At 42.6% G+C, this 26,689-nt stretch overlaps 2 protein-coding genes across 10 annotated transcripts; one reads left to right on the top strand and one right to left on the bottom strand.

The window, feature by feature from the left end:
• Window positions 1-246: 246 nt before the first annotated feature.
• Window positions 247-18,723, bottom strand: RNF146 (ring finger protein 146). Of its 9 annotated transcripts, none has more exons than XM_043510911.1 (4): window positions 18,426-18,449; window positions 7,494-7,644; window positions 7,236-7,314; window positions 247-2,006 (listed from the first exon to the last, which is right to left on the bottom strand). In XM_043510911.1, coding segments are annotated over exons 3-4 (1,062 nt in total). In that variant the 5' UTR covers window positions 7,238-7,314; window positions 7,494-7,644; window positions 18,426-18,449; the 3' UTR covers window positions 247-946. The 9 variants fall into 9 exon arrangements, with proteins under 9 accessions (XP_043366846.1, XP_043366845.1, XP_043366848.1 ...); XM_043510910.1 differs by lacking the exon at window positions 18,426-18,449 and adding an exon at window positions 18,052-18,190; XM_043510913.1 differs by lacking the exons at window positions 7,236-7,314; window positions 18,426-18,449 and adding exons at window positions 2,337-2,673; window positions 17,737-17,933.
• LOC122459439 (transcriptional regulatory protein AlgP-like) lies at window positions 17,248-22,227 on the top strand. The gene is made up of 3 exons (XM_043511478.1): window positions 17,248-17,292; window positions 17,713-18,414; window positions 19,412-22,227. The coding sequence occupies exons 1-3, from the start codon at window positions 17,248-17,250 to the stop codon at window positions 19,436-19,438; spliced, it is 774 nt and encodes a 257-aa protein (XP_043367413.1). The 3' UTR covers window positions 19,439-22,227.
• Window positions 22,228-26,689: the final 4,462 nt, after the last annotated feature.

Below are 26,689 nucleotides of genomic sequence, written 5' to 3'. Positions count from 1 at the left end.
GAACTGAGCAGTCTTGAAATCAGAATGCATGGCTTCTGACACCAGAGTTAACATTCAGTCAGCCAGAAGGATGTGCTCATACCAGTGAGCACACTATATGATAACCTGGTCTGGGAAGCAAGAATTTCAAGATCCCTCAAAGCTAACCCAAGCCTCCCTTTTTGGCAGCATAGCATGGCCTGCTTCATGATACCTTTGTCTAAGTGCCCCTTTGGTACAATTCAATCAAAGTGCAAAGACACCACAGATTGTTAAAGTGTAGTTTTTATTAAATTATAAATTTTGTAACAAAAACAAGACAGATCAACAAAGACCTCAAAAACAAACTACAAGGACTAGACAGCAAAGCCAATGAAAACGCCATGAAGTGTGTACAGATAAGAATTTTCAACAAAAGTTAATAGCATTTTTACATTTCCACTGCAGGAAGATAAAATGATTGCTTTGTCTAATAAAACACATCTTAACTCCAAACTCACATATTTTCTCACATTAAATTAAGCATCCTGCTCATACCCAACATCTTGTCTGTTCCCACATTGCTTTAGTGTTCTTTTCATATATCAATCCATGCAGAAAGTAGTAAAACACTTAATGCAACAGTCAGATAATGAAGACAATCTGAATTGTACAGTGGATATACATTGGCCAAAAAGGGACTGAGTATCTCCATGGGGTAAAATGCTACAAAATAAACACAAAAGACATTTTCAAGAAAACTGGGTATTGCTAAGTAGCTTTCAAACCATTAACAAGACACCCCAGTTTCTTACATTTAAAGAGTCTTCCAGCTGAGACATGTTGAGACTTTAAGTTAACAGGCCAAATCTGTTTCTCTCGTTCCCCCATCCCATTTCAAATACACTGCTAGGTTTGAGTGCAATGCCAGCATGGACAGAAAATTTACATATACTGGACTGAGTTTTTAAAACACATGGCTCTAAATTTAAACTTCAGTTACCGTGCACTGTCCATCAGGTCTTCTAGATCTTACACTGCTGCTTACTGCCCCACCCCCTGCCACTGGTCTCTCTATTACTGATTGGTTTGCATTTGCATTCAAGTGTCTTTGCTGGGCAGAGGACGTGAGTTGCTGAAGTTGAGCATACACATCCTCACTATCGCTGCTATCATCCGATTCGGTTTCCTCAACGGAGGTATCAGGGGCTGGCACCCTACCAGAAGACGATGACTCCTGGTCTTCCTCTCCCTCTCCCCTATGACTTCTTTCAGCCATGCTGTCTCCGTTTATTTGTAAGTGGGCAAAAGAGTTCTCTAAAGAAGTGCTTGCATCAGGTGATGGCGTTGCAGGACTCGTCAGCTGACCATCTAGTGAAGTTAGGGGTCTAGCAGAAACGGATGCTAGAGGCTGCGCAGCAGCAGCCCCCAGAACCGATGTACTGTCTGCACCATCAGCAGAGCTCTCTCTTCCTAGATTGACAGTGTTAGAATCACAGTCCAACCTAAGCCCGGCCACTCCCTTCTTTGGTATATCTATTATGTCCCGTTTTATTTTCCTGCGACGTCCATGCTCATTTCTCCTATACTGAACCATGTTTTCGAGATCTGCTACATACAAAAACCCAGCAATTAACATTTCAGTACTCTTTTTACCTTTGGAAAAGGCATCTTCCAGCTCCCTACTGGTACGTTCATCATATTGCCACCAACCATTTCTACCTTCATAGTACCAAGCGTATTCCCCATTGCCCCTGCTCGCCACTTTGAGTTCCTCTGGTGATAGTAAGGTTGGCTTGTCAAGAAAGTCCTCGGGAATCTCCTGCCGACACAGTGCACATCGTTTTCCAAGCCAGGAAGCTCCCTTCACACACAGATAGCAGAAAACATGTTTACAAGGCAGACTCACTGGGTGGACACACGTTTGCAGACAGATAGCACATTCAGGGACTGTCAGGGAAGGTGTTGCATTAGAACAGGACTCATTTGTCTTCCTATTAGTGGGAAGCATGTTGATGGAGTGATCAATTTCACCACAGCCAGCCATCCTACAAAGGATCAGAAATAGATTTAAGTCAGGTATTAAGTATTAACTCACCAAAGACAATACCAATCACAGAATAAATGGAAGCTTTCCATAGCTCAGTGGCTTGAGCATTGGCCTGCTAAACACAGGGTTGTGAGTTCAATCCTTGAGGGTGCCATTTAGGGATCCAGGCCAAAAATTGGGGATTGGTCCTGCTTTGAGCAGGGGGTTGGACTAGATGACCTCCTGAGGTCCCTTCCAACCCTGATATTCTATGAAATTAAACTTTTGGACAAATCAGATATGAAACAAACTAAACACTTTAAAATATTTAAGTTTTATAGATGCATACCTTTAGGAAAGATTACAGCATTCTGTTCCCTACTTCAGTGACATTAACAAAAACAATGGCTTCCAAATACCAAGTTCAGCATCCCAACCTTGTTGTCTATGTCAGTTTTAGTATGCCAATTCAGACTAATTGGTTTGAAGTTCCTTCTGTGCTCCCAGGCAGGGTGTTAACTAATCAATAAGGAATTTTCTTTCATGCATACTCTGGTGCAATAGCTGCTTGAGTGCATCCAGTCAGCCAGCTGTTTGTATGCCTCCTCAAAAAACGAACAGCAGCTGCAAGATTGTAAATCTTGCTTTCATGACAGAAAATCCTCAAGTGCTCTGCCTGTAGGCACCTACATGAAGCAAACGTATAGGGCTTCTCTTAATAATGCTAGTGAGCATCAGCTCAGAAGTCTAGAAGATGGAAATGCCTATTCAGCAGCTTTCTCCCACCCCCACCACACTCTATGGGATGCTCTCATGAGGGACTTTCCTTCCTTCCTTCCTCTCATCTAATAGTCCTCAAGAGTCAGCTAGGCACCCAGGCAAAAGAAGTAACTTTGTGATGAATGGTGAGTGTTGTAGAGCAGTGGCGTTCAAGCTTTTCAGACTTCTGTACCCCTTTCAGGAGTCTAATTTGTCTTGCATAACCCCAAATTACACCTCACTTAAAAACTATTTGCTTACAAAAGACATAAAAATACAAAAAAGTGTCAGAGCACACCATTACTGAACAATAGCTCACTTTCTCATTTTTATCATATAATTATAAAATAAATAAATTGGAATATAAATTTTGTACATAAATTTCAACATATAGTATTTAGAGCAATATAAACAAGTCATTGTCTATATGAAATTTTAGGTAGTACTGATTTCACTAGTGCTTTTTATGTTGCCTAGTGTAAAACTAGGCAAATATCTAGATAAGTTGATGTACCCTCTAGAAGACCTCTGCCAGAGGTGGGCAAACTATGGCCCATGGGACCATCCTGCCCAGCCTTAGAGCTCTCGGCCAGGGAGACCCCTCCCCTGCTCTTCCCCCTCCTCTGCAGCAGGCAGCATTCTGGGCGGCGGGGCTGCGCGCTCCTGCCGGGCAGAACGACAGCATGTCTAGCTCTGGCCGGGCAGTGCAGCTGCTAGATATGCTGCTCTGATCGGCATGGTAAGAGGGCCGGGGGGATTGGATAAGGAGCGGGGGGTCCCAGGAGGGGGCGGTCAGGGGACAGGGTGGAGGGTTAGATGGGGGTGGGATCCTGGGGGGGACAGTTAGGGGACAAGGAGCAGGGAGGGGGCAGAGACCAGGCTGTTTGGGGAGGCACAGCCTTCCCTACCTGGCCCTCAATACAGTTTTGCAACCCCAATGTAGCCCTCAGGCCAAAATGTTTGTCCACCCCGGCATACCCCCATCTCTGGTTGAGAGCCAGTATTGTAGAGTGCTCAGAGAGAACTTGCATCATAACTCCTACCAGACATGGCTGTAACTAGCAGTGGCACATGTGTTGGCAACCATATTAACTCTAGATTTAGGCTTGGCAACAGATACCATTCCAGATGCTTCTTGCCTGAGGTACCACCCTCCCTTCCCAAGTGGGTAACTATCAGTTTCTACTTTGCCTCTCCGGCCTACCATCTTTGGTAGGTGTTCTCAAAGTAAAACTGTCCTTTAAAATATCTTCCCTCATCCAAACAAGGTATTAGCTGCCTCAGAGTTGATACTAGTCCTCTTTACCATATACAGCCTGCTGCCTACCAGACTCTCTCTCTCGGAGCAATATATCTTTTTCAGAACCAAACGCCCCAAAGGTGTGAAAATTTCAGAAAGTTAATATTAAGGAATTTTCATGGGGGGAACCCAATTTGAAAGCTGTGTGAGGTTAGAAGGGGAAAGAACTAACTGTTTTGCCTAGGCTGTTAGGCATTATTTATCCCGTACAGAATTCAAAGGAAAAGGGGAACTCTAAGGATGTAAAGCAGGCTATATGACAATACAAATCTGAAGATCAAACCTCTCTTTCTAGATTTAGATAGGGTCCTTCATATAGCTCCCATGATTCCAAAAGAGATACCTGAAGCGTTAAAATAATACTGGTGAGAACACTAAGAAAGGGATCTTTCCTATTCATTCTGTTGTGGAATCCCAAGTGCTCTCTTTGGGAGAATCCTAATTCTACATGATCTTCCTCCTAATAAGCAAGATTGTTTATCTTGAGGAAATTTATCGAACTACCTGGGACTCAGCTCCTTCAGGAGCCAAGAAACTCTTTTCTTCCCCAGAGGATGACGCAACCCCTGCAGAACCCATAGATATAGATAGGGATTTTAAAAGGATTAGGAATGTAGCAGCACCTATGGCCTTTTATTTTAGTGCACTCCCTCCCTATCTGCTAGGTAACAAAGTTGGGTACTATCGTCTTAATTTTCTTCTGAATGACAAACACAAAAATATTCAAACCACTTCCTGGTCATCAATTTATGCCTGATAAAAGCACTACAGCTTGAGCACTCAGCAGATCATGTGGATAACTGTGCCCACCTATATTTCAGTTTCTTATCTGAGAATTTCCCCCTCCTTTAGGCAAGATCAATAACTAAGAGGAAAGATTAATGGAATCTTTGTAATAGTGTCTGAATTAACATGCCAGAATGCGGAAGCAGAATTACCATCTGGCAATTTTCTTTCTGCACAGTAATATATGCCAAATTGAGTGATTCACCCTAGAAGGATCTGAGAAGGTACTGTACCAGTTGTGTTTCAGATTTTCCTCCAATTAACTTGCTTTGTAGCTTTCTCAGACTTTTGAAGTTATGTTTTGGAATAGAATTTGTTTAGATTTAAGTTAGTGTTTGTGCTTGAGAGTTTATTATAGAGGGATATAAGCTACTGATTTCTCAGAATACCCACAGGATGTAATAGAGGTGGTATATTCCCAGGGAAATAACTGAAAGAAAAACCCTTGTATTGATTACCATATGCCAACTGTTGAAGAGGAGAGCAGGAACAGCAGCTTCCATAATGGTGCATTACTATCCAGAAAGAGAGTTAGGTAAAGATTCTTATTTCCCTACTAGTTTTACAAGAGACTCCCTTCTGAATGCTCTTTTTAAAATTGTCATCTCTATAGAGGAGTGGAGGAGGTTAAACACACTTTGTGTATAAATAATTTTCTATACAAGTTTCATGTCACACCTGATTAACGCCTCAGAGAAAGCCGAGACATCCAAACACTAAGCACAAATGCAGCTGGTATTGGCAAATCACAAATTCTGGTGCCACAAATTTCACTTACTGGTGACCTTTAATGACAGAAGAATTAATTTATAACTAACAGTAAACCTATGTTACTTCCAATTTGCCACGTGAAAGCATGTGGGGTGGAGTGGGGGGAAGGTAGATTTGCCTTCAGTCTTGGAATGCTGGCTCTCAGGAGAGAAACGGAGACATTCCTAGTTTACACAGATATGCATAGTCTCTAGAAGAGATTGCCAAACTTATCAAATTCTGCATCTTGACTTCCAAGTGTGGAACTGGCTTATCTAAGACCTTTTGCTTATTCACTTGGCTTGAGCTAAGAGAGGAAGACAATTATTTGGAGGAGGAATGATTTCAGGTAGATAGGGCATGACGATCTGATCTCAAAATTCATACAAACACTGTTATTCCATAACTTAGAGGGATGAATTTTTTTTTTAAATTAAAAAGGCTGAAGGTTTAATCCATTTCTTCAGAGGCCCAATCAGTTTCTCGGTTGTGGACCTCAGCTGTTATAGGATGTAAACTGGAGTTGCATATGCACAAATGAGAGGGCAATTAGGCCCCAAAACATTTAAATTCAATAAAACCACCACCATCTAAACATGTAATTTTTAGAAGATCCTATCATTAAATGGTTTCAGAGTAGCAGCCGTGTTAGTCTGTATTTGCAAAAAGAAAAGGAGTACTTGTGGCACCTTAGAGACTAACAAATTTATTAGAGCATAAGCTTTCGTGAGCTACAGCTCACTTCATCGGATGCATTTGGTGGAAAAAACAGAGGAGAGATTTATATATATACACACACACACACACACACACACACACACACAGACAGAGAACATGAAACAATGGGTTCTCTGTGTGTGTGTGTGTGTGTATATATAAATCTCTCCTCTGTTTTTTCCACCAAATGCATCCGATGAAGTGAGCTGTAGCTCACGAAAGCTTATGCTCTAATAAATTTGTTAGTCTCTAAGGTGCCACAAGTACTCCTTTTCTTTTTATCATTAAATGGTTTTTCTTTAATAATCACAGTCTACAGGTTTACTTGATTAATCAGATCCAGTAGGACAAACAAAAAACATATTTTTAAAATTAATACATTGCACTTCAAAAGGAGGAAAATATATTTAGAGACCACAGTAGCAATGGTCAATTTATGGTTCAGAAGCACTTTCATTGCAAGCTTATTTTCAGGTGCTCATATAAGTAAAGGATAGCTTACTCTAGAATGAAATTTCCCATGTTTGTTCTGCAATGGTGATTTTTTTTATTTTGAAGTTTGATCAACAACTCTTTGGGGTCAATCTGTAGGACTGCCTTTATCCTGAATTGCTTAAGCTCTACTTTCACTTTTTTAAATGGCTGATAAACAGGAGGAATTATGTTTCTTACTATTGTTGCAGAAAGCAGCCTAAAATATACATAGTTTTATTTTTAAAAGCCGTGTTGAAAATGAACTATCTGAAATATTTAGTCAGCAATTCAGGTGTGAAAAGAATACTCAAAGAACACTGGGCATTTGAACCACACAGTTAAACAATACATGTTGAAATGCAAAAAACCACTTAAGGTGGACCCAACCCACACTTCTGCCAGACATCTGTCCCAGTTATCCCCTATTTTTATAGGAATGTATCATCATTAAATCATACATACATCCTAAGAATGTGTGAAATTGTATGTCTGGAAGCGTCCTCATTAGCACTCAAAATTTGGAACAGGTGATGCAGGAGATCTAGATAAAAAGCCATAAGGCATTGTGGGTTCCTTCAAAGAGAGAAACTGAATTTGCCTCAGTGGATTTTTTTTTTTTTTTAAATAGTAAAGGCCAGATTTTGAACCTCAACTCAGTATCTCTAAGTAATTGATAAATGGAATTCAATTAACATAATAAAACAATGATGTTGAGCTTACTTCCTTTTTAGTATGGTTCCTGCTGAAGCATGCCACAAGACTAAAACTGTCCTCTTCAAATGTATTCAATCAGGATATAGCGTACACTTTCCCACTGTTGGCTCATTCTTTTGCGCTGCACAAGGGAACACTTACTAGCGTTTCAACTTCTCTGCAAGTTGAGGAAAAGAAAACATTATTAGAGCAACACTGAACAGAGTTCCCTTTCATTTAGCAGTTTAATAGCAAACAAAATACAGTGTTATGTTCTTCATTACAGCAAACAGAATAATACCACCCTCTTTTACCATTTTATGCAGGATATTTTCAACATCTAGAAATACAGTTTTCAAACAGGTGGTCTTGTTTTAAAATCCGCAATTTCTGCCTGCATTTTGTCATCCACTGTTGTGATATCAAACCTACCTCTCTTTCTAAGGTATTTATAAAGGCAATTACATTGGTATATAAGAACTAGGTATCTGCAGGTGAACAGCCATTCTTAAGACTGCTGCTTACTAGTGTACTGACAAGCAGTGGAGAAACAAGAGCAACTATGTTCATACCCAACACCTCTCTCTCTACTTCCCAAGCCTTTTGACACATTGCGTAATTCTAAGAAGGTGTATGCTCAATCACAAGTCCCTTCTTAAACTCAGGGAGTCTGGGAAGACAGAGGGGTTTTAACATTCATAAAATGTTTTGAGATTCATTCATAATAAATTGCATGTATGCATGTATGAGAAAGGATGAGAAGGTAGTTCAGTTTCCATAACTATTTGGTCAAATGCCTCTTTCAAAGTGCCAAGGGTACCAGTTAATGCCAGTCATGATACGCTTTGCAACGTGTTATTTGTTCAGCAGAAACTAGACACACAAGCTAAATAGCCATCAGATGGTAGTAACTGTCTTACTAATGACAGAAGCTGGAACTGAAGCAGTAAGCTATAGGCAAATAACTCTAAAGCAGGGATTCGCAGCTCCCATGAGGTCACAAAATGATACCAAGGTGTCAAGATCACACTGTCCCCACACCCTAACTGGGATCAAGCAAGGTTCTACTATAAAAAAAAAAAAAAGAGAGATGAAACATGGAAATGGTTGGTAACCCTTACTAATTCTGTAAAGCATTACATTAGTAGGGCTCTGTGTCTGTCGTGGAGCTTACGGAAGTTACAGATTCTGTGACCTCTGTAGGGGCCAGTGTGGTTGACCTCTGGGGCCAGCTGCTCAGGTGGCCTCCAGGACAGCTACACCAGCTGCTGCTCCAGCGGTCGCAGTAGTGATCTCATGGTGGCCAGCCGGAGCATCTGCGGTCCTGGGCAGTGGTCCCTGGTTGGCTGGAGCAGTAGCAGTTCGCAGCCCTGGGAAGTGGTCCGCGGCCAGCCGGCTGGAGCAGCAGCGGTCCGCGGCCCTGAGAAGTGGTCCCTGGCCAGCTGGCCGGAGCAGCAGCGGTCCGCAGCCAGCTGAAGCAGCCGCTGGCCCCAGGTAGCTGGCCAGCCGGCACAGCCACAGTCCACTGGCCCCAGGTAGCAGTCTGCAGCTGACCATGGGTGTCCCCCCCCTCCAAGATTTAATCACAGGTATTTTTAGTATAAGTTACGAACAGGTCACGGACTGTGAATTTTTGTTTAACGCTTGTGAGCTCTCCATGACTTTTTCTAAAAATACCCTTGACTAACGCGCTACCTATGAGTTAGACATTGCTCCTCTGCTGCCGCTTTTAAAGCGCGATTAAATCACATGTTCTTAACCAATTTGTGCTGCCCCTTTCAACTGTGGCATCATGTGTTACATCTGAGGTTCATTTTAAAGTGAACGTGAGGAAGTGTCATATGCAATGTTTCCATTCACTAAAGAAAAGAGCTATTTCCGTGAAATTTTAGTGCACAGATCAGACTCATACGAATGCAACAGAGCAAAGTTAAAGAGCGATAGGTCTCGGAGAGAGAGCTGAATACTTAGCATAACTGTAGACTGTTATCATTGATAACAGCGGACTGTAAATGTTTCTAGTTAACATGTTTGAGTAATAAATCGCCATACTAAAGTTGTTCTCTGGCTACAGCTGAGTATGGGACATTTTAGAAATTATTTCTAAGGAATACTGCCAAGATCAACAGGCTTTGACATTTGTCCTTACACCCTTTTAAAGGCAAAGGTTGTTTTCAGTGTCTCTCTGGTCATCCCCCTCCTCCACCACCCATTAGCTTCCAAAAAGAAGAGCTGCAACAGTGTTAAAATTCCAGCTCCTCCTTAAGCAGCCCAACAGACAAGATATTGGGTTTACTGTGACCAAAGAGGCAGTTGTAACAAAGCTCAATACTCTGGGAGTGGTGTTTGATCTATCACCTTTCAGAAGCTGTCACTGAATTACTGCTGCTACATCTCATTTAAAGAAGCTTTTTGTCTAACCCTTTTCCAAATCCACTGTCAGAGGTGATACACATCATAACCCAAATTAGTTAACAGTGGAGTGGGGAGAAGGAAAATAAGTCAGGTCTTTCAATTTTGAATGCATCCTTTTAAAAAGCAAGCAAGGTCCTACTATATAGGAGGGTAATTACCCCTAAATATCCAGTCAGGGATATAACTTTAACATTAAGATAAAGCAGCTTTTAAACTACTATGTACCTTTAAAGTGAATTAGTTCAGAAACCGACTTCAGGTAACCTCTACATTTCATTAAATTGTTATTTCTAAATTAAGCAAGTCTTGAACAATTTACCTAGCCAGGATGAAAGATACCTGTGCTGAAACATGCACCCTTCCCCAAACTGCCCCTGCTCCGAATTTCAGTATGTTTTAATGTAATCTCTCACCCTATGCACCTAACATTCTCTTCCTCAACTGTACCACCCCCAGCTCTTCCATTACACACACAAAACCTCATTTCATTCACCTACATCTCACACACGGGCTGAAACATTTATTCAAACACCTAACAGCCAAATTATTAAACTAGAGAAGCAGCTCTAATGGCCAGGAGCAACATCCAGGAGAGAGCATCCCACACAAGCTGCTATGAAAGTGAAAGGTGCTGGGATTCCTACCAAGCTGATGTCCATGGAATCTACTCAGGGGTTCCATCTTTTGAAGTGTCTGGCTAGCAGGTGTCACCTGCATCCTTCGAAGCCCCTCTGGTTGTTGCAAGAGTGATGGTGGGGTTCTCCCAACAAAACCATCATCCCCCTGCCTCTGATTTTGGCACCCTCCTCTACTGCCTAGAGCTTTTCCCAATTTGAAACAGAAAGAAATTGATTATTCTTGTCAGTTTAATTGCTACTCACAGAGAACTCTCTTAACAGCAGTCAGAGTAGCAGCTGTGTTAGTCTGTATCCGCAAAAAGAAAAGGAGTACTTGTGGCAGCTTAGAGACTAACAAATTTATTTGAGCATAAGCTTTTGTGAGCTACAGCTCACTTCATCAGATGCATTCAGTGGAAAATACAGTGGGGAGATTTATATACACAGAGAACATGAAACAATGGGTGTTACCGTACACACTGTAAGGAGATTGATCAGGTAAGGTGAGCTATTACCAGCAGGAGATTGGGAGGGGAGGGGTGAGGGGGGGAAGAGAGGAAACCTTTTGTAGTGATAATCAAGGTGGGGCCATTTCCAGCAGTTGACAAGCTCCTCTGAGGAACGGGGGGGGGGGGGAGGGGGGCGCGGATAAATATGGGGAAATAGTTTTACTTTGTGTAATGACCCATCCACTCCCAGTCTTTATTCAAGCCTAAATTAATTGTATCTAGTTTGCAAATTAATTCCAATTCAGCAGTCCCTCGCTGGAGTCTGTTTTTGAAGATTTTTTGTTGAAGAATTGCCACTTTTAGGTCTATAATCGAGTGATCAAAGAGATTGAAGTGTTCTCCAACACCAGAATCTACAAGCCGTTACCATCTGATCCCACTGAGGGTTACCAAAAGAAACTACAGCATTTGCTCAAGAAACTCCCTGAAAAAGTAAAAGAACAAATTCATAAAGACACACCCCTGGAACCCCGACCTGGGGTATTCTATCTGCTACCCAAGATCCATAAACCTGGAAATCCTGGACACCCCATCATCTCAGGCATTGGCACCCTGACAGCAGGATTCTCTGGCTATGTAGACTCCCTCCTCAGGCCCTATACTACCAGCACTCCCAGCTATCTTCAAGATACCACTGACTTCCTGAGGAAACTACAATCCATCAGTGATCTTCCTGAAAACACCATCTTGGCCACTATGGATGTAGAAGCCCTCTACACCAACATTCCACACAAAGATGGACTACAAGCCGTCAGGAACAGTATCACCGATAATGTCATGGCAATACTGGTGGCTGAACTTTGTGACTTTGTCCTCACCCATAACTATTTCACATTTGGGGACAATGTATACCTTCAAATCAGCGGCACTGCTATGGGTACCTGCATGGCCCCACAATATGCCAACATTTTTATGGCTGACTTAGAACAACGCTTCCTCAGCTCTCGTTCCCTAATGTCCCTACTCTACTTGTGCTACATTGATGACATCATCATCTGGACCCATGGAAAAGAAGCCCTTGAGGAATTCCACCATGATTTCAACAATTTCCATCCCACCATCAACCTCAGCCTGGACCAGTCCACAAAAGAGATCCACTTCCTGGACACTACGGTGCTAATAAGCGATGGTCACATAAACACCACTCTGTATCGGAAACCTACTGACCGCTATGCCTACCTACATGCCTCCAGCTTTCACCCAGAGCACATCACACGATCTATTGTCTACAGCCAAGCTCTATGATACAACCGCATTTGCTCCAACCCCTCAGACAGAGACAAACACCTACAAGATCTCTATCAAGTGTTCTTACAACTACAATACCCACCTGCTGAAGTGAAGAAACAGACTGACAGAGCCAGAAGAGTACCCAGAAGTTACCTACTACAGGACAGGCCCAAGAAAATAACAGAACGCCACTAGCCATCACCTTCAGCCCCCAACTAAAACCTCTCCAATGCATCATCAGGGATCTACAACCTATCCTGAAGGACGACCAATCACTCTCACACATCTTGGGAGATAGGCCAGTCCTTGTTTACAGACAGCCCCCCAACCTGAAGCAAATACTCACCAGCAACCACACAACCGAACCACTAACCCAGGAACCTAACCTTGCAACAAAGCCCGTTGCCAACTGTGTCCACATATCTATTCAGGAGACATCATCAGAGGGCCTAATCACATCAGCCACACTATCAGAGGCTCATTCACCTGCACATCTACCAATATGATATATGCGATCATGTGCCAGCAATGCCTCTCTGCCATGTACATTGGCCAAACTGGACAGTCTCAATGTAAAAGAATAAATGAACACAAATCAGATGTCAAGAATTATAACATTCAAAAACCAGTCGGAGAACACTTCAATCTCATTGGTTACTCAATTACAGACCTAGAAGTGGCAATTCTTCAACAAAAAAAACTTCAAAAACAGACTCCAATAAGAGGCTGCTGAATTGGAATTAATTTGCAAACTGGATACAATTAACTTAGGCTTAAATAAAGACTGGGAGTGGATGGGTCATTACACAAAGTAAAACTATTTCCCCATGTTTATTCCCCCCCCCCCCCACACACACACACACACACTGTTCCTCAGAAGTGCTTTTCAACTGCTAGAAATGGCCCACCTTGATCATCACTACAAAAGGTTCTCCCCCTCCCCTGCTCTCCTGCTGGTAATAGCTCACCTTACCTGATCGCTCTTGTTACAGTGTGTATGGTAATACCCATTGTTTCATGTTCTCTGTGTATATAAATCTCCCCACTGTATTTTCCACTGAAATGTATCCGATGAAGTGAGCTGTAGCTCATGAAAGCTTATGCTCAAATAAATTTGTTAGTCTCTAAGGTGCCACAAGTGCTCCTTTTCTCGTAACAGCAGTGAAGACTGGGAAGGCTCTGGTCAGTTTTTGCTTGGATGCTGCTTTGGAGATCTGAACAGCAACAGAGGAACTAAAAATCTGCAGATTTAGGAAGATAGCGTTTTCAATTTCTACTTTGTTCATATTTGGAAGGTGATCTTCACAGTCATAAGGGCTAGAATAGATAGAAGCTTAGATTCTGCAAAAGCAGATAGCAGGAAAGCTTCCTGTTTGCCAAAGGCTAGTGGATTTTTAAAGCTTGTATTAAACAGTACTGCCAACCTTGCAAGTACTGTACCACTGCATGGAGTATTCTGAAATAATGAATGCAATTAAGGCATTAATTCATTAAATTAAGATTTAAGATTTACCCTATATGCTTAAAAAGATGTGAAAGTCTCATTCAGTAATTTGTCAATAAACGTAATTTAAGTTATATAAAAACTTTTCTTCTGTAAATACAGCTGGCTCTACCAAAATACAATTTTAGAATTTTTCATTAGGCTCCCTGACTCAAAAGAAGTCAAACAAAACCCTGTCTGACTAGTGCCTCTGCTTAATACTCATGAAGCAGTTATAAAAATTGTAAATTTTTTTTAAGATACTCGAACTTAAAAAATGAAAATTATACTTCTGTCTGAAAGTTTGTTATCTGCCATTGTTACAGTTAACACATGATATTACTATAACTGAAATTATAGTGTCTTCTTTGCATTTGACAGCTCACTGTCTCCCCCATATAACCAGTCACTTTCCCATGTTTCTGTAAACTCTTTTGCAAAGGAATGGGAAAGATTTAAAAAATATATATAGTGATGTGATTAGATTTCAAGTTGATAGAGTCCTTTTATGCCTTCCATGATCAGCTAATAAAAAGGGCTGATGTTTAGTTAGCAGATACATCCATTCACTATTGTATCACAGGGGAAAAAAATTAGTATAAAATGGTCAAACACATTTATCAAAACTGGTGAAGAGACATTCAAAATAAAAGTTTTCCTCCTCTTATTCTGCTACAACTGGAATCTTAATTCTAAACTCCAGTTAGGACTGATATATTACAGAAGTTTCAATTTCATAGAATCATAGGTTTCAGAGTAGCAGCGGTGTTAGTCTGTATTCGCAAAAAGAAAAGGAGTACTTGTGGCACCTTAGAGAGTAACAAATTTATTTGAGCATAAGCTTTCATGAGCTTTTCGTGAGCTTTCGTGATGTATCCTTTGAAGTGAGCTGTAGCTCACGAAAGCTTATACTCAAATAAATCTGTTAGAATCATAGGGTCGTCAAGAAGTCATCAAGTCTAGCCCCTGTACTCAGGCAGGACCAAAGTAAACCTGGACCACCCTGATAGGCATCTGTCTAATCTGTTCGTGAAAACCTCCAATGATCGGGATTCCACAACCTCCCTTGGAATCCTATTCCAGATCTTAACTGCCCTTATAGGTAGAAAGTTTTTCCTAATATCTAATTCTGCCTTGTTGCAGATTAAGCCCATTACTTCTTGTCCTACCTTCAGTGGACATGGAGAAACAATTGATCACAGTTCTTTTTAGAACAGCCCTTAACATAGTTGAAGATTATTTCTAATTAAGGATAAACTGCCAAATTTAATAGTCCTACTATGACTTATTTCTAAAATATCTAAACTTTGATTCACCAGTCATAACCAAAACAATATAATATTCATTAACTGCAACAGGGATTTTGCCACTGATGCCCCTGGAAGCAGGTTTGGGCCCCAAATTACCACTGCTGCGTAGAGACAGGTGCTGGATACAGCAACACCTTTATAACTTTGACTAAAATGCACAGCAGAGAAAGAGTATGATTCTGTTAAGTTGGCTTTCTACCACCAATTCTAGAAGTCAATTGTTCCTGTAGGCTTTGAAAATTCTGCAGTTCCATCTTGGTAACTGACAGTTCAATTACAGCTAAATTGATGCTGCATAATTTGAAGATGCTAGTTAAACCATAGTTCATCAATTGATTTACACATTAGTAAAAAAAATGGGCACAATTTCCTTCCTTCTTTTAGCACAGATGCTGCACCATATCAATAGAGTCAAAGTATTATTTTTAATTTCTTATAAAGACAACTGTAATTGTTAGCAATTTAATTCTATCCAACGGATTGTGGAGTAAATTGCTGCAAAATTATCAGTAAATAAAAGTCAGATTTACTCTCATTTTGACCAAATCAAGATACAGATTTTACTGTTAATTCAATACTATCTGACAAAAGCTGCATTCTGATAATCCATTTTGAAGAGCAGTTCCAAAGACCAGTTTTAAACAAACTGTCAATACTTGACTACTGCCTCTGTGCTTTTGTTTTCAAATTTGTATTTGATTGCAATATTTCCTTTAAGATATCAAATATGAGAAACACAAAAGTATATTCTGTATCTTATTCCTCCTAACGATTACTAAATATTCTGGAATTTGTTTTAGCAGACAAGCAATTAAACTACCACATTTACAGTCTGCAAATTGGAAGTTTACCATAAGAATCAGTAAAAGAGTAAACATTTTATCCTTTTTATTGTGAACTAGAACACTTTCAATTTTTTAGATCATGTCAATATAGGTTACTATCTGTTGCTTTTAGATAAAAATTATATTTACCAGATATTCCTAGTAGTCTATTAGTTTCAGTGGAGAAGCTGTGTCATCTGTTCATTGTACCAAAAATTGGGCCACAGATATATTTTCACCTTCCATTTAAATATGCTAAAAATGATGCAAGGAAATCCCAGGGCCCAAACTGTTAGTTACCAAAAAAAAGCATTTTCACTAAAAGTTTTTGTGTGCCCCCTTTTTAAACCTCCTAAAGTACCTTAATCATTTTGATATCATTTCCTGGCTCAATTTTTTATTACAATCATGAAAGTTACAAGCTGAAGAGATGACATTTTGAAAACAGGATATACAAAATACTGCACAGCATTATTTAAAAGATATTAAAAATTAATACTGCACACTTATGCAGTTCCTTTGCTTTGAGGAGCAGCCGTGCCTATGCCCCCCGGGAACATTCCTCTGTGGCTCCATATGGGGGCGCTCCCCACAGTTTGGGGACCTCTGGTCTAAAGTTTTGAAACTTAGATATATTTTAATATTTGCAAGTCCATTCTGCCTCCCTAACTGTTCAAGATACCCAACCACAGAAAAAACTGTGGAAAAAACTACGAATACCTAAAACAAAGCAAAACAATCCTCTGTGAAGTCATCAAAAGAAATATGAATGCAAGATTCGGCTGACAGATGAGCAGCTATTTCTCAAATGTCTGAATATTACTTATATCTAAGCTTGGAAGTAATAGATTTTTATCAGTAAATATTGGTAAACATCAATTTCACCATACACATAAACCCATAAAAATATTTCCATCAACAACAGCTGAAATTTACAGAGACAAAATAAGAAAAATGCTGCTGGAGAACTTATTAGAACTTGATTTGAGAACATTTAGGTTTTATGTTCCGATGTGCCGTGATGTTGACAATTTGTGTTCTCACAGTTATAAAAACTTAACTTCTTGAATTTCAGCGTCTACTGCCATTAAACAATTGTCTGAACCTGTCTGACCACCTATAATTTCCCACAACCATGAAAATTTAAATCAATTTAAAAAAAAAAATGCAGAAAAACAGACCTGGGTATTAGCCCTGCAAATCATGACAAAAATAAATTCTCCTAAGTCTAGTTACATCACACCCCACCCTGGGCTTCCCACCTGTCAGGAGACACAGGTCCCTCCCCCAGAGGGCTTTCAAAGCGCGTGGATAAATTATAAATCTACTACGAGTTTGGTGGTAGAAGATTTTTTTTTTTAAATAAAATGTTGAGCGGGGTGAAGTTTCCCCGATGCGCTGCCCCCGACCCCACCCGCACCCCCGGCTGGTCCGGGCCGTGGGCTGAGCTGGGAAAGGGGGTGAGGGAGATAAAGTAGCACGGGGGGGGGGGTGGGGGCGGCGGCGCTGGGACACCGGCGTCACGTGACCGAGGGGTTACGCAGTTGCCAAACAACGCAGCCCGATTCCCCCGGGTGGGTGGTTGCCCGGGGCTCTGCCCGCCCCGCTCCCCCTCGCGCCGAGACCTGCCGCGACAGCGGGCCGGGCGCGCTCCTGCTTCTCCATAGGCAGCGACCATTCACCCCACCCCGGGGGCTCTGTGGCCCTTTGTCCAGGGCCGCCCCTGCATCCGCTCCGGCCCCCAGGGCGGGGAGGCCCCGGCGGGAGCCGCTGTGAGGAGCCCGCGGGGCGGGTGAGGGGGGAGCGGAACCCCCCGCGGGCGCGCGCAGGTCCCCGGCTCCCGAGCAGCGGGATCTAGAACGCGGCGGCGTCACGGACTCACCCGCGGGCCCGGCTCGCGCTGCTCCGTCCCTTCACCGCTGAGCGAGCGAGCGAGCAAACAGCCGCCCGAGCCGCCGTCACCTGCCCCCGCCGCTTCCAGCCGCCGAGAGAGCGAGACGCGACAACGTCAGCGCGCAGAGGGGAGGGGGAGCGCGGAACGCGCCGTGGCGAGGGGGACAAGGGAGGGGTGAGAGACTCTCCCCGGGTGGAAGCCTGGCAGGGGCTGTCGACAAACCAGACCCGCGCTGGCGCGCGGCCAAGGGGCCCCTCCACCCCGCGGTGTTTCTCTGGGGAGACCCCCCTCCCCCATACTCACAGCCTCAGTCCTACCGCTGCGCGTGTCCGCCGCGCGCTCCCTCTTCCTGCGTCGGCCCCTGGGGCACGCGCCGCGGACCGTGCCTGCGCTGGTGCCCAGCAGCCCGGGGCCGGCGACCCCACAGCACCTCGCCCAGCAGCCCGAGTGCGCCGGCTCCGCCCGCGCTGCAGGCCGGCGGCGACCTTCAGCTCCGGGAGTCTGACCTCTTGCGCGGCGCAGGCTGTGGCCCGCCAGCCCTGCCGGGAGCCCCAGCGCCAGGGTCTGGCCAAAGCCAATCTTGCAGCTGGGCAGCCAGCCGGGATCTGCCGACAGCAAGAGGTGGAGACGCTCGTAGTTCGCTTCAGTGGGGACTCCCCGTCCGCGGTATTCTGTACCTAATGTTGCCTGTGTCCGGCTTGAGCTCCCAGCTCGCCCCTGGTGCTTGTCACGCTTCCTGCCGCTGGATTAGCGAGCCCGTGTGGACCCGCTATTTTCTCCTTGTGCGCTGTGGCTCGGCCAAGCCCTTTAGGTCTCTCGCTCTAAGGCATTTTCTCCAGCCCTTGAGTCGTTTTTGGTGCCTCTTCTCTGCACCTCTCTAGTTTTTCAGCATCCTTTTAAAAGCGTGGGCAGCAGAATTGTCCACTGCGTTCCAGGGTCGGCCTCGCCAGTGCTAGGTACAGGGGTGAAATCACCTCCCCGTGCCTGCTCACGCCTCTCCTCTTTATACACACCACAGCTTGTTAATGCTGTAGGTGCTGCCTCAATATTATAATCATTAACAATTATGCTGCATAATGAAAATCAGCAGCGCTATAAATTACACGGGCTGAGTCCCCCTGTGCATCCTAGTGCTCACAATTTTATTCTGAGTTTCACAGTACTTGATAAAAGAAAAGGAGTACTTGTGGCACCTTAGAGACTAACAAATTTATTAGAGCATAAGCTTTCGTGAGCTACAGCTCACTTCGAAAGCTTATGCTCTAATAAATTTGTTAGTCTCTAAGGTGCCACAAGTACTCCTTTTCTTTTTGCGAATACAGACTAACGGCTGCTACTCTGAAACAGTACTTGATGGCTTTCATAAAGCCGCAGCTCCGGGACTGAAGTGATTATGTGATAACCTCAGTTTTTTTTTTTACTAAAAAGAGGTACATTTCTAGCCATTATGGTTGGAGAGAATAGCTTCAAAACACAACCTGAGAGCACTGTAACGGTCCCACAATCAAATAAAAAGTACCCATATGTATAATTTTTTTAAAAATCTCATCATTTTTAAACCACAGTCAGGATTAGTGGAGCACATGATTTCTGAGGTTGTACTAATCATAACACTACCGAACTGGCAAGCACGTGTGTGTGTTTGTACTACTTGTCTCTGCAGGATGGGATCAGGAGCACACTACCATGAGTAATACCATACTGCCCTGCAGTGCTGACTACAAATGGAACTTGCCTTTAGCTTAAGTACTGTTTTTGCAGCAGAAGGAAATAAGTTCTGTTCCCATTGACGTTGTGAAATTCTCAGCAGCTTTGGCATGCATAAGGCAGCCCCAGCTCCCATGGGAGATTTCCTAGGTAGCAACTGATTTGTTACAATATTTTATGCTGAAGTTGTGATTCCAGACCAGACCACGGATCCAAACAACTAAAATTTTGAGAAATTCTGTTCTGAATCTGAACTTCTCAGCCACCATACTTAGTCTTTAGTATGATTTGTCCCCACATCTGAACAACCCTCGGCTTGGGAGAGGTTCAGATCCAGACTTTGAATTTTTAGCCCACTTCTGTTTGTGGCTCTAAAGCCTTGCCTGCACTGGAGAAATTTATCAAAATAATTCCGATCAGGTCTGACACTAGCTTAGCTGAACTAGTGAATATGGTGGGAGCCAATGTATTCAAGACTTCAGCACCTTGAACCTTTTTTTTTTTTTAAACCAATTAGACTATTTTTTCAGCAGATTTAACTAAATTTGTGGCAAAAACTTCCAGCCACCAATGCCCTTTCTAGACTGTGTAGACCAGCTTTAACACCACATCACCTGAACCAAAAGTTAGAAGTAATGAGAATTTGGGGATTAATTTTTCCAGTGTAGACATGGGCCCTTTCAACCCAAATGTCCCCATGTTACAAACTCTGTGCATACAGTACCATTGAAGTACTAGCATCTTTGGAGTCGAGGGTGATAGCCATTTAATGAGGGTGGAGAAATTCATGCAAAAGTCAGCCACACTTTTTTTAAATAGGTGTAAAATTCAGTCGATCCTGTTAACACCAATGAGACAATAAAAATGTAGGCTGCTGTGTTTAGTTCCTGTTGTCAAATAGGACTGAGAAGTCTATTGTACAAACATTCTCTCTGCAACAAAAGACTGGTAAAAGTTGAACCAGTAAGAGGAAGTGTAACTTTACACAGCATATAGTCTGCAGTAGGTCATGAATCATTTGCCCTTCACTTAATAAATCTTGGCAAAACTAAAAGTTTAAGTAATGTAACTAAGAATATTTGGATTACACTTCAGAATATGCAGTCAGAGCTTGATAGGCCACAAATCTTTTAGGCAACACTGTTTTGAAGATAACACCCAGTTTACACCAGAAAATGGGGGCACTGGGAGAAAATCAGTATCTGTCTCTTATCTCTCATCAAGAAAGATAACTGAAGGATATTAAAGAGTTTGAAACAAAAATTCAAAGATTTTTTTAAATCACCAAACTCTTGTAAGATTTGAGAAAGCCCTACATATCATTAGCACTATTCAACAAAATTTGACATAATTATATCCAAGGAGATGTTAATGTGGCAGTCTGTATTGCTATATAAAGTGCTTCCTGTCAGTCTGAGCCAAATAATAATTGGAAATTAAACAAATACATACTGTTACTGGTAATGGGTTTGTTCAGCAACAATAGACTTAATCCTTTGCTCAACCAGAACCTGATACTGTAGTTGGTAATGAGGCCAAATTCCCATTGATCTTGATGGGACTTTGACCTAAAAAGGGATAGCAGGTCTGGACCCTTAAGGGATCTAATTAATCAAAGCAAAATTATTATTAATGCATACAGCTTCATAGGAAAAAAAACTGAAAATTTGAAATTGAAAATTAAGGGAAAGATCCTCAGGTGGTGTAAATTATCATAGTTCCATTTACTTCAATGGAGCTATGACAATAGATGCCAGCTGTAGATCTACCCTTAAAACTCACTGTGAGATGCAAAATATATCTCAACCCCCACTTCAAAACAAACATACCTGTGGTTATATGCTATATCCAGACTATACCAAAACTAGATACCTAAAATACTACACTGGACCATTGGCCTGGAAATAGACTAAAGGGATAAAGCCCATATATAGTTAGATAGGAAAAAGAGACTGGAAAGGTGATTTGTTCTAGTGTATCAACAAACTTTCCTAATAGCAAATTTTTTTTATTTCGTATAAGATGTAAAATAGGTCTTATACAACACCACAAAAAGCAGTTTCATACACACTTGAGGCTATTCTTTTTTGTGTTTTGTCACTTATAGTTGGTTCATATGTTGTGGTCATGCCTTTTTTTTTTTTCGCCTGTTGGAGAACTATTTATTAGTATTATCTCCAGTGCAGGAGCACCTAGGATCTAGACCAGGAACCCATAGCGCTAGGTCTGTACAGCAGATAGTCCCTTCTCCAAACACCTTACAATCTAAGATGAGGCAACAGATTTATGGGGGAGGACAAGGAAACAATGAGGCTAGGCAGTGGGTTGCTAGGGCTAGATGGGGTTCAACCCTCTCAAGTCTGAACCATCCCACTGCCTGCATGCAAAGCCCAGCTCCACAGGCAAAGACCCATCTCTGGCAATGCTGGGGCCAGCTTGGTGCTGATTTGCTTGGCTGCCCAGCAGCAAGATGAGCAGAGAAAGTCCAATGGTGAGGCTAACCCAGTGGTGAGGCTAAACCACAAGGCCTCAGCATAGTGCTGCAGACAGAGTCCATGCCGAATGTGGCCAGTGCCCAGCAAGTGAGCTCCATCCCTGCAATAGCGAGTCCATCCCTCCCCAGTGCCTGCAGCCGTAGCTGGAGCCAGCAAGGCAGGGAGGAGGGCAAGCAAGACGGAGGAGACGGGGAATGGGCTTGGAAGGAGGGAGCCAGATACAACCACCTGTGGCCACTGGCACTGCCACAAGCTCCCTGCATTCCTAGCCCCTCCACAGCCCCTACTCCAACCCCCCCAATGCCACAGACCCCCCAAATAACCCATCCCCACACCTCCACCCAACTCCCAACTAATGCCCCTCAGCTCCCCAACCACCGCTTAAACCTATCCAACCCCCTGCTACTTTGTCCCCAAATAAACACACCCCAACTCCACAAATGAACCAAACTGCACAAAACCTCCTCCTGCCACACTAACCCCCATCTCCAGAAATAAACTCTCCCCCAAGTGAAGCTGAACACCCTGCTAAAACCCTCCCTCCACTCCCCAAAGCCCTCCTCCCCACCCCCAAATCCTCCCCTGCCACTGCTCACCATCCCTCCAAGCCCCATCCCCCAGTAACCCACCTCTTAAAACTTCCCCTATTGCCCCAGTTCCCATACCATCTCCCTCTTCACTGCTCCACCACTGCTTGGTCCCCCCAAAGTCCCTCTCCTGTTCTCAACACCCAAGTCCATCTGCCCTACAGATCAGCCAAAAAGCCCCCAGCTCCTGCTGTGGGGCTAGTGACTTTTTTCCCTTTTCTCTCCCCTCCTCTTCCTTGTCTTTTTGGGGTGATCCGAAGGCTTTTACCTCCCTTTTATGGACACCCAGCCAGCCAATTAGCTGTAAAATCCCTCTTGGTAGCTGTTCTCTGCTTGCTTTACCTGTAAAGGGTTAAAAAGTCCCCCAGGAAAAGAAAAGGAAGTAGGCACCTGATCAAAAGAGCCAATGGAAAGGCTAGAACTTTTTAAAATTGGGAAAGAAACTTTCCCTTTGTCTGGTTTCAGAGTAGCAGCCGTGTTAGTCTGTATTCGCAAAAAGAAAAGGAGGACTTGTGGCACCTTAGAGACTAACACGTTTATTTGAGCATAAGCTTTCGTGAGCTACAGCTCACTTCATCGGATGCATTTGGTGGAAAATACAGTGGGGAGATTTACATACACACACACAGAGAACATGAAACAATGGGTTTATCATACACACTGTAAGGAGAGTGATCACTTAAGATGAGCCATCACCAGCAGCGGGGGGGAAAGGGGGGAAGGAGGAAAACCTTTCATGGTGACAAGCAAGGTAGGCTATTCCCAGCAGTTAACAAGAACATCTGAGGAACAGTGGGGAGTGGGGGAGAAATAACATGGGAAAATAGTTTTTATTTAGTTTAGTTTAGTTTTTTATTTCCCCATGTTATTTCTCCCCCCACCCCAGCCCCCACTGTTCCTCAGATGTTCTTGTTAACTGCTGGAAATGGCTTACCTTGCTTGTCACCATGAAAGGTTTTCCTCCTTTCCCCCCCCCCTGCTGCTGGTGATGGCTCATCTTAAGTGATCACTCTCCTTACAGTGTGTATGATAAAACCCATTGTTTCATGTTCTCTGTGTGTGTGTATAAATCTCCCCACTGTATTTTCCACCAAATGCATCCAACGAAGTGAGCTGTAGCTCACGAAAGCTTATGCTCAAATAAATTTGTTATTCTCTAAGGTGCCACAAGTACTCCTTTTCTTTTTCCCTTTGTCTGTTCTCCAGAGAAGGAAACATGGAGCAGCAATGCAATGAGCAGGAATGTTGTATAAGGTTTGAACCATGTATGAACATTTATTTTCCATACCTAAAAGGAATCATTGGGACAGAGAATGTTTAAAGAGACATGATCAGGCTTGTAGATCTCCTCTGTGCTAACCCTCAGGTGCTTTTGTTTGCTTGTAACTGTTAAGCTGGATTCCAAGAAAGCTATTCTTGATACTTAATTTTTGGAATTGCTCTTTTAAAATTTAGCAAAAACCTAAGCTCCAGACGTATTTTCTTCCTTTTTGTTTTTAATTAAGTTTATCTTTCTTAAGAACAGAATTGGATTTTTGGTGTTCAAAAAGGTTTGTGCATATATTATTTAACTAGCTAGTGGTGACAGCTAATTTCCTTTGTTTTCTTTCTCAGTGCTTCCCCGGGGTGGGGGGTGAAAGGGCTTGAGGGTACCCCACAGGGAGGAATTCCCAAGTGCACCTTCCTGAGTCCAAGGGGGGGGTTTTGCATTTGGGTGGTGGCAACGTTTACCAAGCCGAGGTCAGAGAAAAGCTGTAACCTTGGGAGTTAATACAAACCTGGTGTGGCAAGTATTAATTTTTAAAATCCTTGCGGGCCCCCACCTTCTGCACTTGAATTGCCGGAATGGGGATTCAGCTCTGACACCCCCCCACACCCCCATTCAGAGGAGCCCACTACAGCAAATATGCAAGTGGTGAGAGCCAATAGGCCAGAATGGGGAGCCAGGCCCATTCCAGGAGACCAGAAGCTGCCTCTGTGGGTGGGTGTGGGGCAGTCTCACTTCCCAGCCATCCCCTCACCTGAGCCTGCTCTCTGCACTGTGCTGCAGTAGAGAAAGCAATCCTCTGGAAAGCAGGGCCTGATGGTTTTACTCAGCCCTCAGGGAGAATATTTTTACCTATGCTTAAGACAATGAGACAGTATTTGTCACCATGAAAGGCAGGGGGTTCTGTACACCAACAACCTAACTGTTAAGTTTTAATTTTTATTTTTTTTTTATAAATTTTAGCTCAGATTGAAGCTGAACACCTTATTTGATCAAAAAGTGGTCCATTTACACATTATAGATGTGAACAAAAATGTAAAAACAGTTAAATGTAAGTTAAAAAGCAGACATATTGTGCTTTTACCTGCAAAATTGCATTAAAATCCATGTGTCCCTTCTCAGCTGGAAACTGGCTGAGGATGTGTAAAACAGCATTGTTTCATTTAGACCCAATCCTTCAGTGTGCTCACATGATGCTCATTGCAGGACCAAGACCAGAGATTATACATCCTAAAATAGCATCTGCCTTTGCCAATAATCTTATATTGTGTTCATAATTCATTATATTTTCCATGTCTTTTTCAGCATTACTACTTCTGAATAGAAGTCTCCCATTATATATCTATTCGGATTATAATTTCTTCCTAGTGTATTAATTTACATCTATCTACTGCATATGAAATCACCTCCATTTATATCTGTCTCCCTCAGCTTGTTTTGCAATTCTGATTTATTCTCTCAGATCTTTACTAGTCTTCCTAGCATAGTATCTTCCTCAAATTTAAATCAATCAGTCAATCAATCAATCAATATACTATTAATGAGTATAGTACATTGAAGAGTAAAAGTCCACCAGGTTGATCTTTGAAGGACACTATTCCTTCCTCCAATTTTTGTAATGCTGCCCCATCAATAATCACTGGCTGCTAGTTATCTGTTGGCAAACTAGTAACCCATATTATGGTATTTCTATTAATAGAGCATTTTATTCAGCTTCTTAAACTTTATGTGATACTATATCAAAAGCTTTGCTGATAATACAATAAAATTTTAGTCAGCAGGGCGCAAGACCTCAGCTGCACTGAGTTTACATTTGGCACAGTTGAGGAGTGGGATGAGGGGTAGCAATAGCTTTAAGCCACCTTCCCATTACCCTGGTTCTGGGTCAGCTAGGTGTCAAAGTGGCCCTTAGGGTATCAAAGTGGCTGCTTTAAGGGCTATTCTAAATTATGCTGGCTGCAGCCAGATGCTGTGCCTGCCAAAGATTGGGTGAGTACTGTGCACTCTGCACCACTCCTTCTTGGCCATACCTTGCCACCTTCAATATGCTCCCTACATGGAAGTGAGGGGGAGCAAGAGATGTATAGCTGGCTACGCACCACTCAAGGTTTCCCCTGCATTGGGGGGAATCCTTGGTTGTTTTTTGCTAGCCCCAAAGCTATATTTTTATTGTATATCTGACATATTTGTTTTATGAACCTCCGTTGCTTATCACTTACCACATCCCTTTCCCTTGTGAGAACTTTTACAAATATCTGTGTGGACTGGATTCATTTACACTGATAACATACCATAAACCACTTGTAACCCTCAGCAGTGGAAAAGACCTGGATCAAGCACTAATGAGATGCCAACTTTTATTGAGAAGGATAATGTGATTTAACTTACTTTTTTATTTGAATAATAGCTGAGATTGTAATTCAATCACATGATTCCAGGAGCTGGGACTCTGAAAACAATCACCAAATATCACAAGGCTCATGAAAAAATCATAAGAGTTGGCAACTCTTTAGTCCCCAGACAGAGGACACGTCCAATATTAAAGTTAAAACAGAGGTTACACTTTATTTTAGTAAGAATTGGCACTAAATTATCAAAATTCTTATTTTCATGTGTCACAAACATTACAAGTTGCAGTTCCTTGCTGGCTCACTAGATGAAATATGAGGTAACTGTAAGGAACCTGAGCTGTCAAGGAAGCTCTAGTTAGAATTTAGGCAACGCTACAGTATCTGTCTTTATTGCCCTGGATCAGACACACCTAACTTGTGTTTAACTGCAAAGGAAATCCATCCAAAATTGTTACTGACAATTACCACTAGAAGTGACTTAGCCCTGGTCTACACTACAGGGTTAGGTCAAATTTAGCCGCGTTAGGTCTATTT

Source organism: Dermochelys coriacea, chromosome 3, assembly GCF_009764565.3.
Source record: "Dermochelys coriacea isolate rDerCor1 chromosome 3, rDerCor1.pri.v4, whole genome shotgun sequence".
Lineage (NCBI taxonomy): Eukaryota > Metazoa > Chordata > Testudines > Dermochelyidae > Dermochelys > Dermochelys coriacea.
Note: the sequence above shows the minus strand (reverse complement) of the source record. Positions and strands in the feature narration are given on the sequence as shown.

Bases quoted from the DNA above. Each gene is read 5' to 3' on its own strand.
- LOC122459439 (XM_043511478.1), top strand. From the start codon at position 17,248: ATGCGCTGCCCCCGACCCCACCCGCACCCCCGGCTGGTCCGGGCC. The intron at 17,293-17,712 runs GTGGGCTGAGCT...AGCGGGATCTAG, and splicing joins ACCCCCGGCTGGTCCGGGCC to AACGCGGCGGCGTCACGGAC. The intron at 18,415-19,411 runs GTATTCTGTACC...TTGTCTCTGCAG, and splicing joins GTGGGGACTCCCCGTCCGCG to GATGGGATCAGGAGCACACT.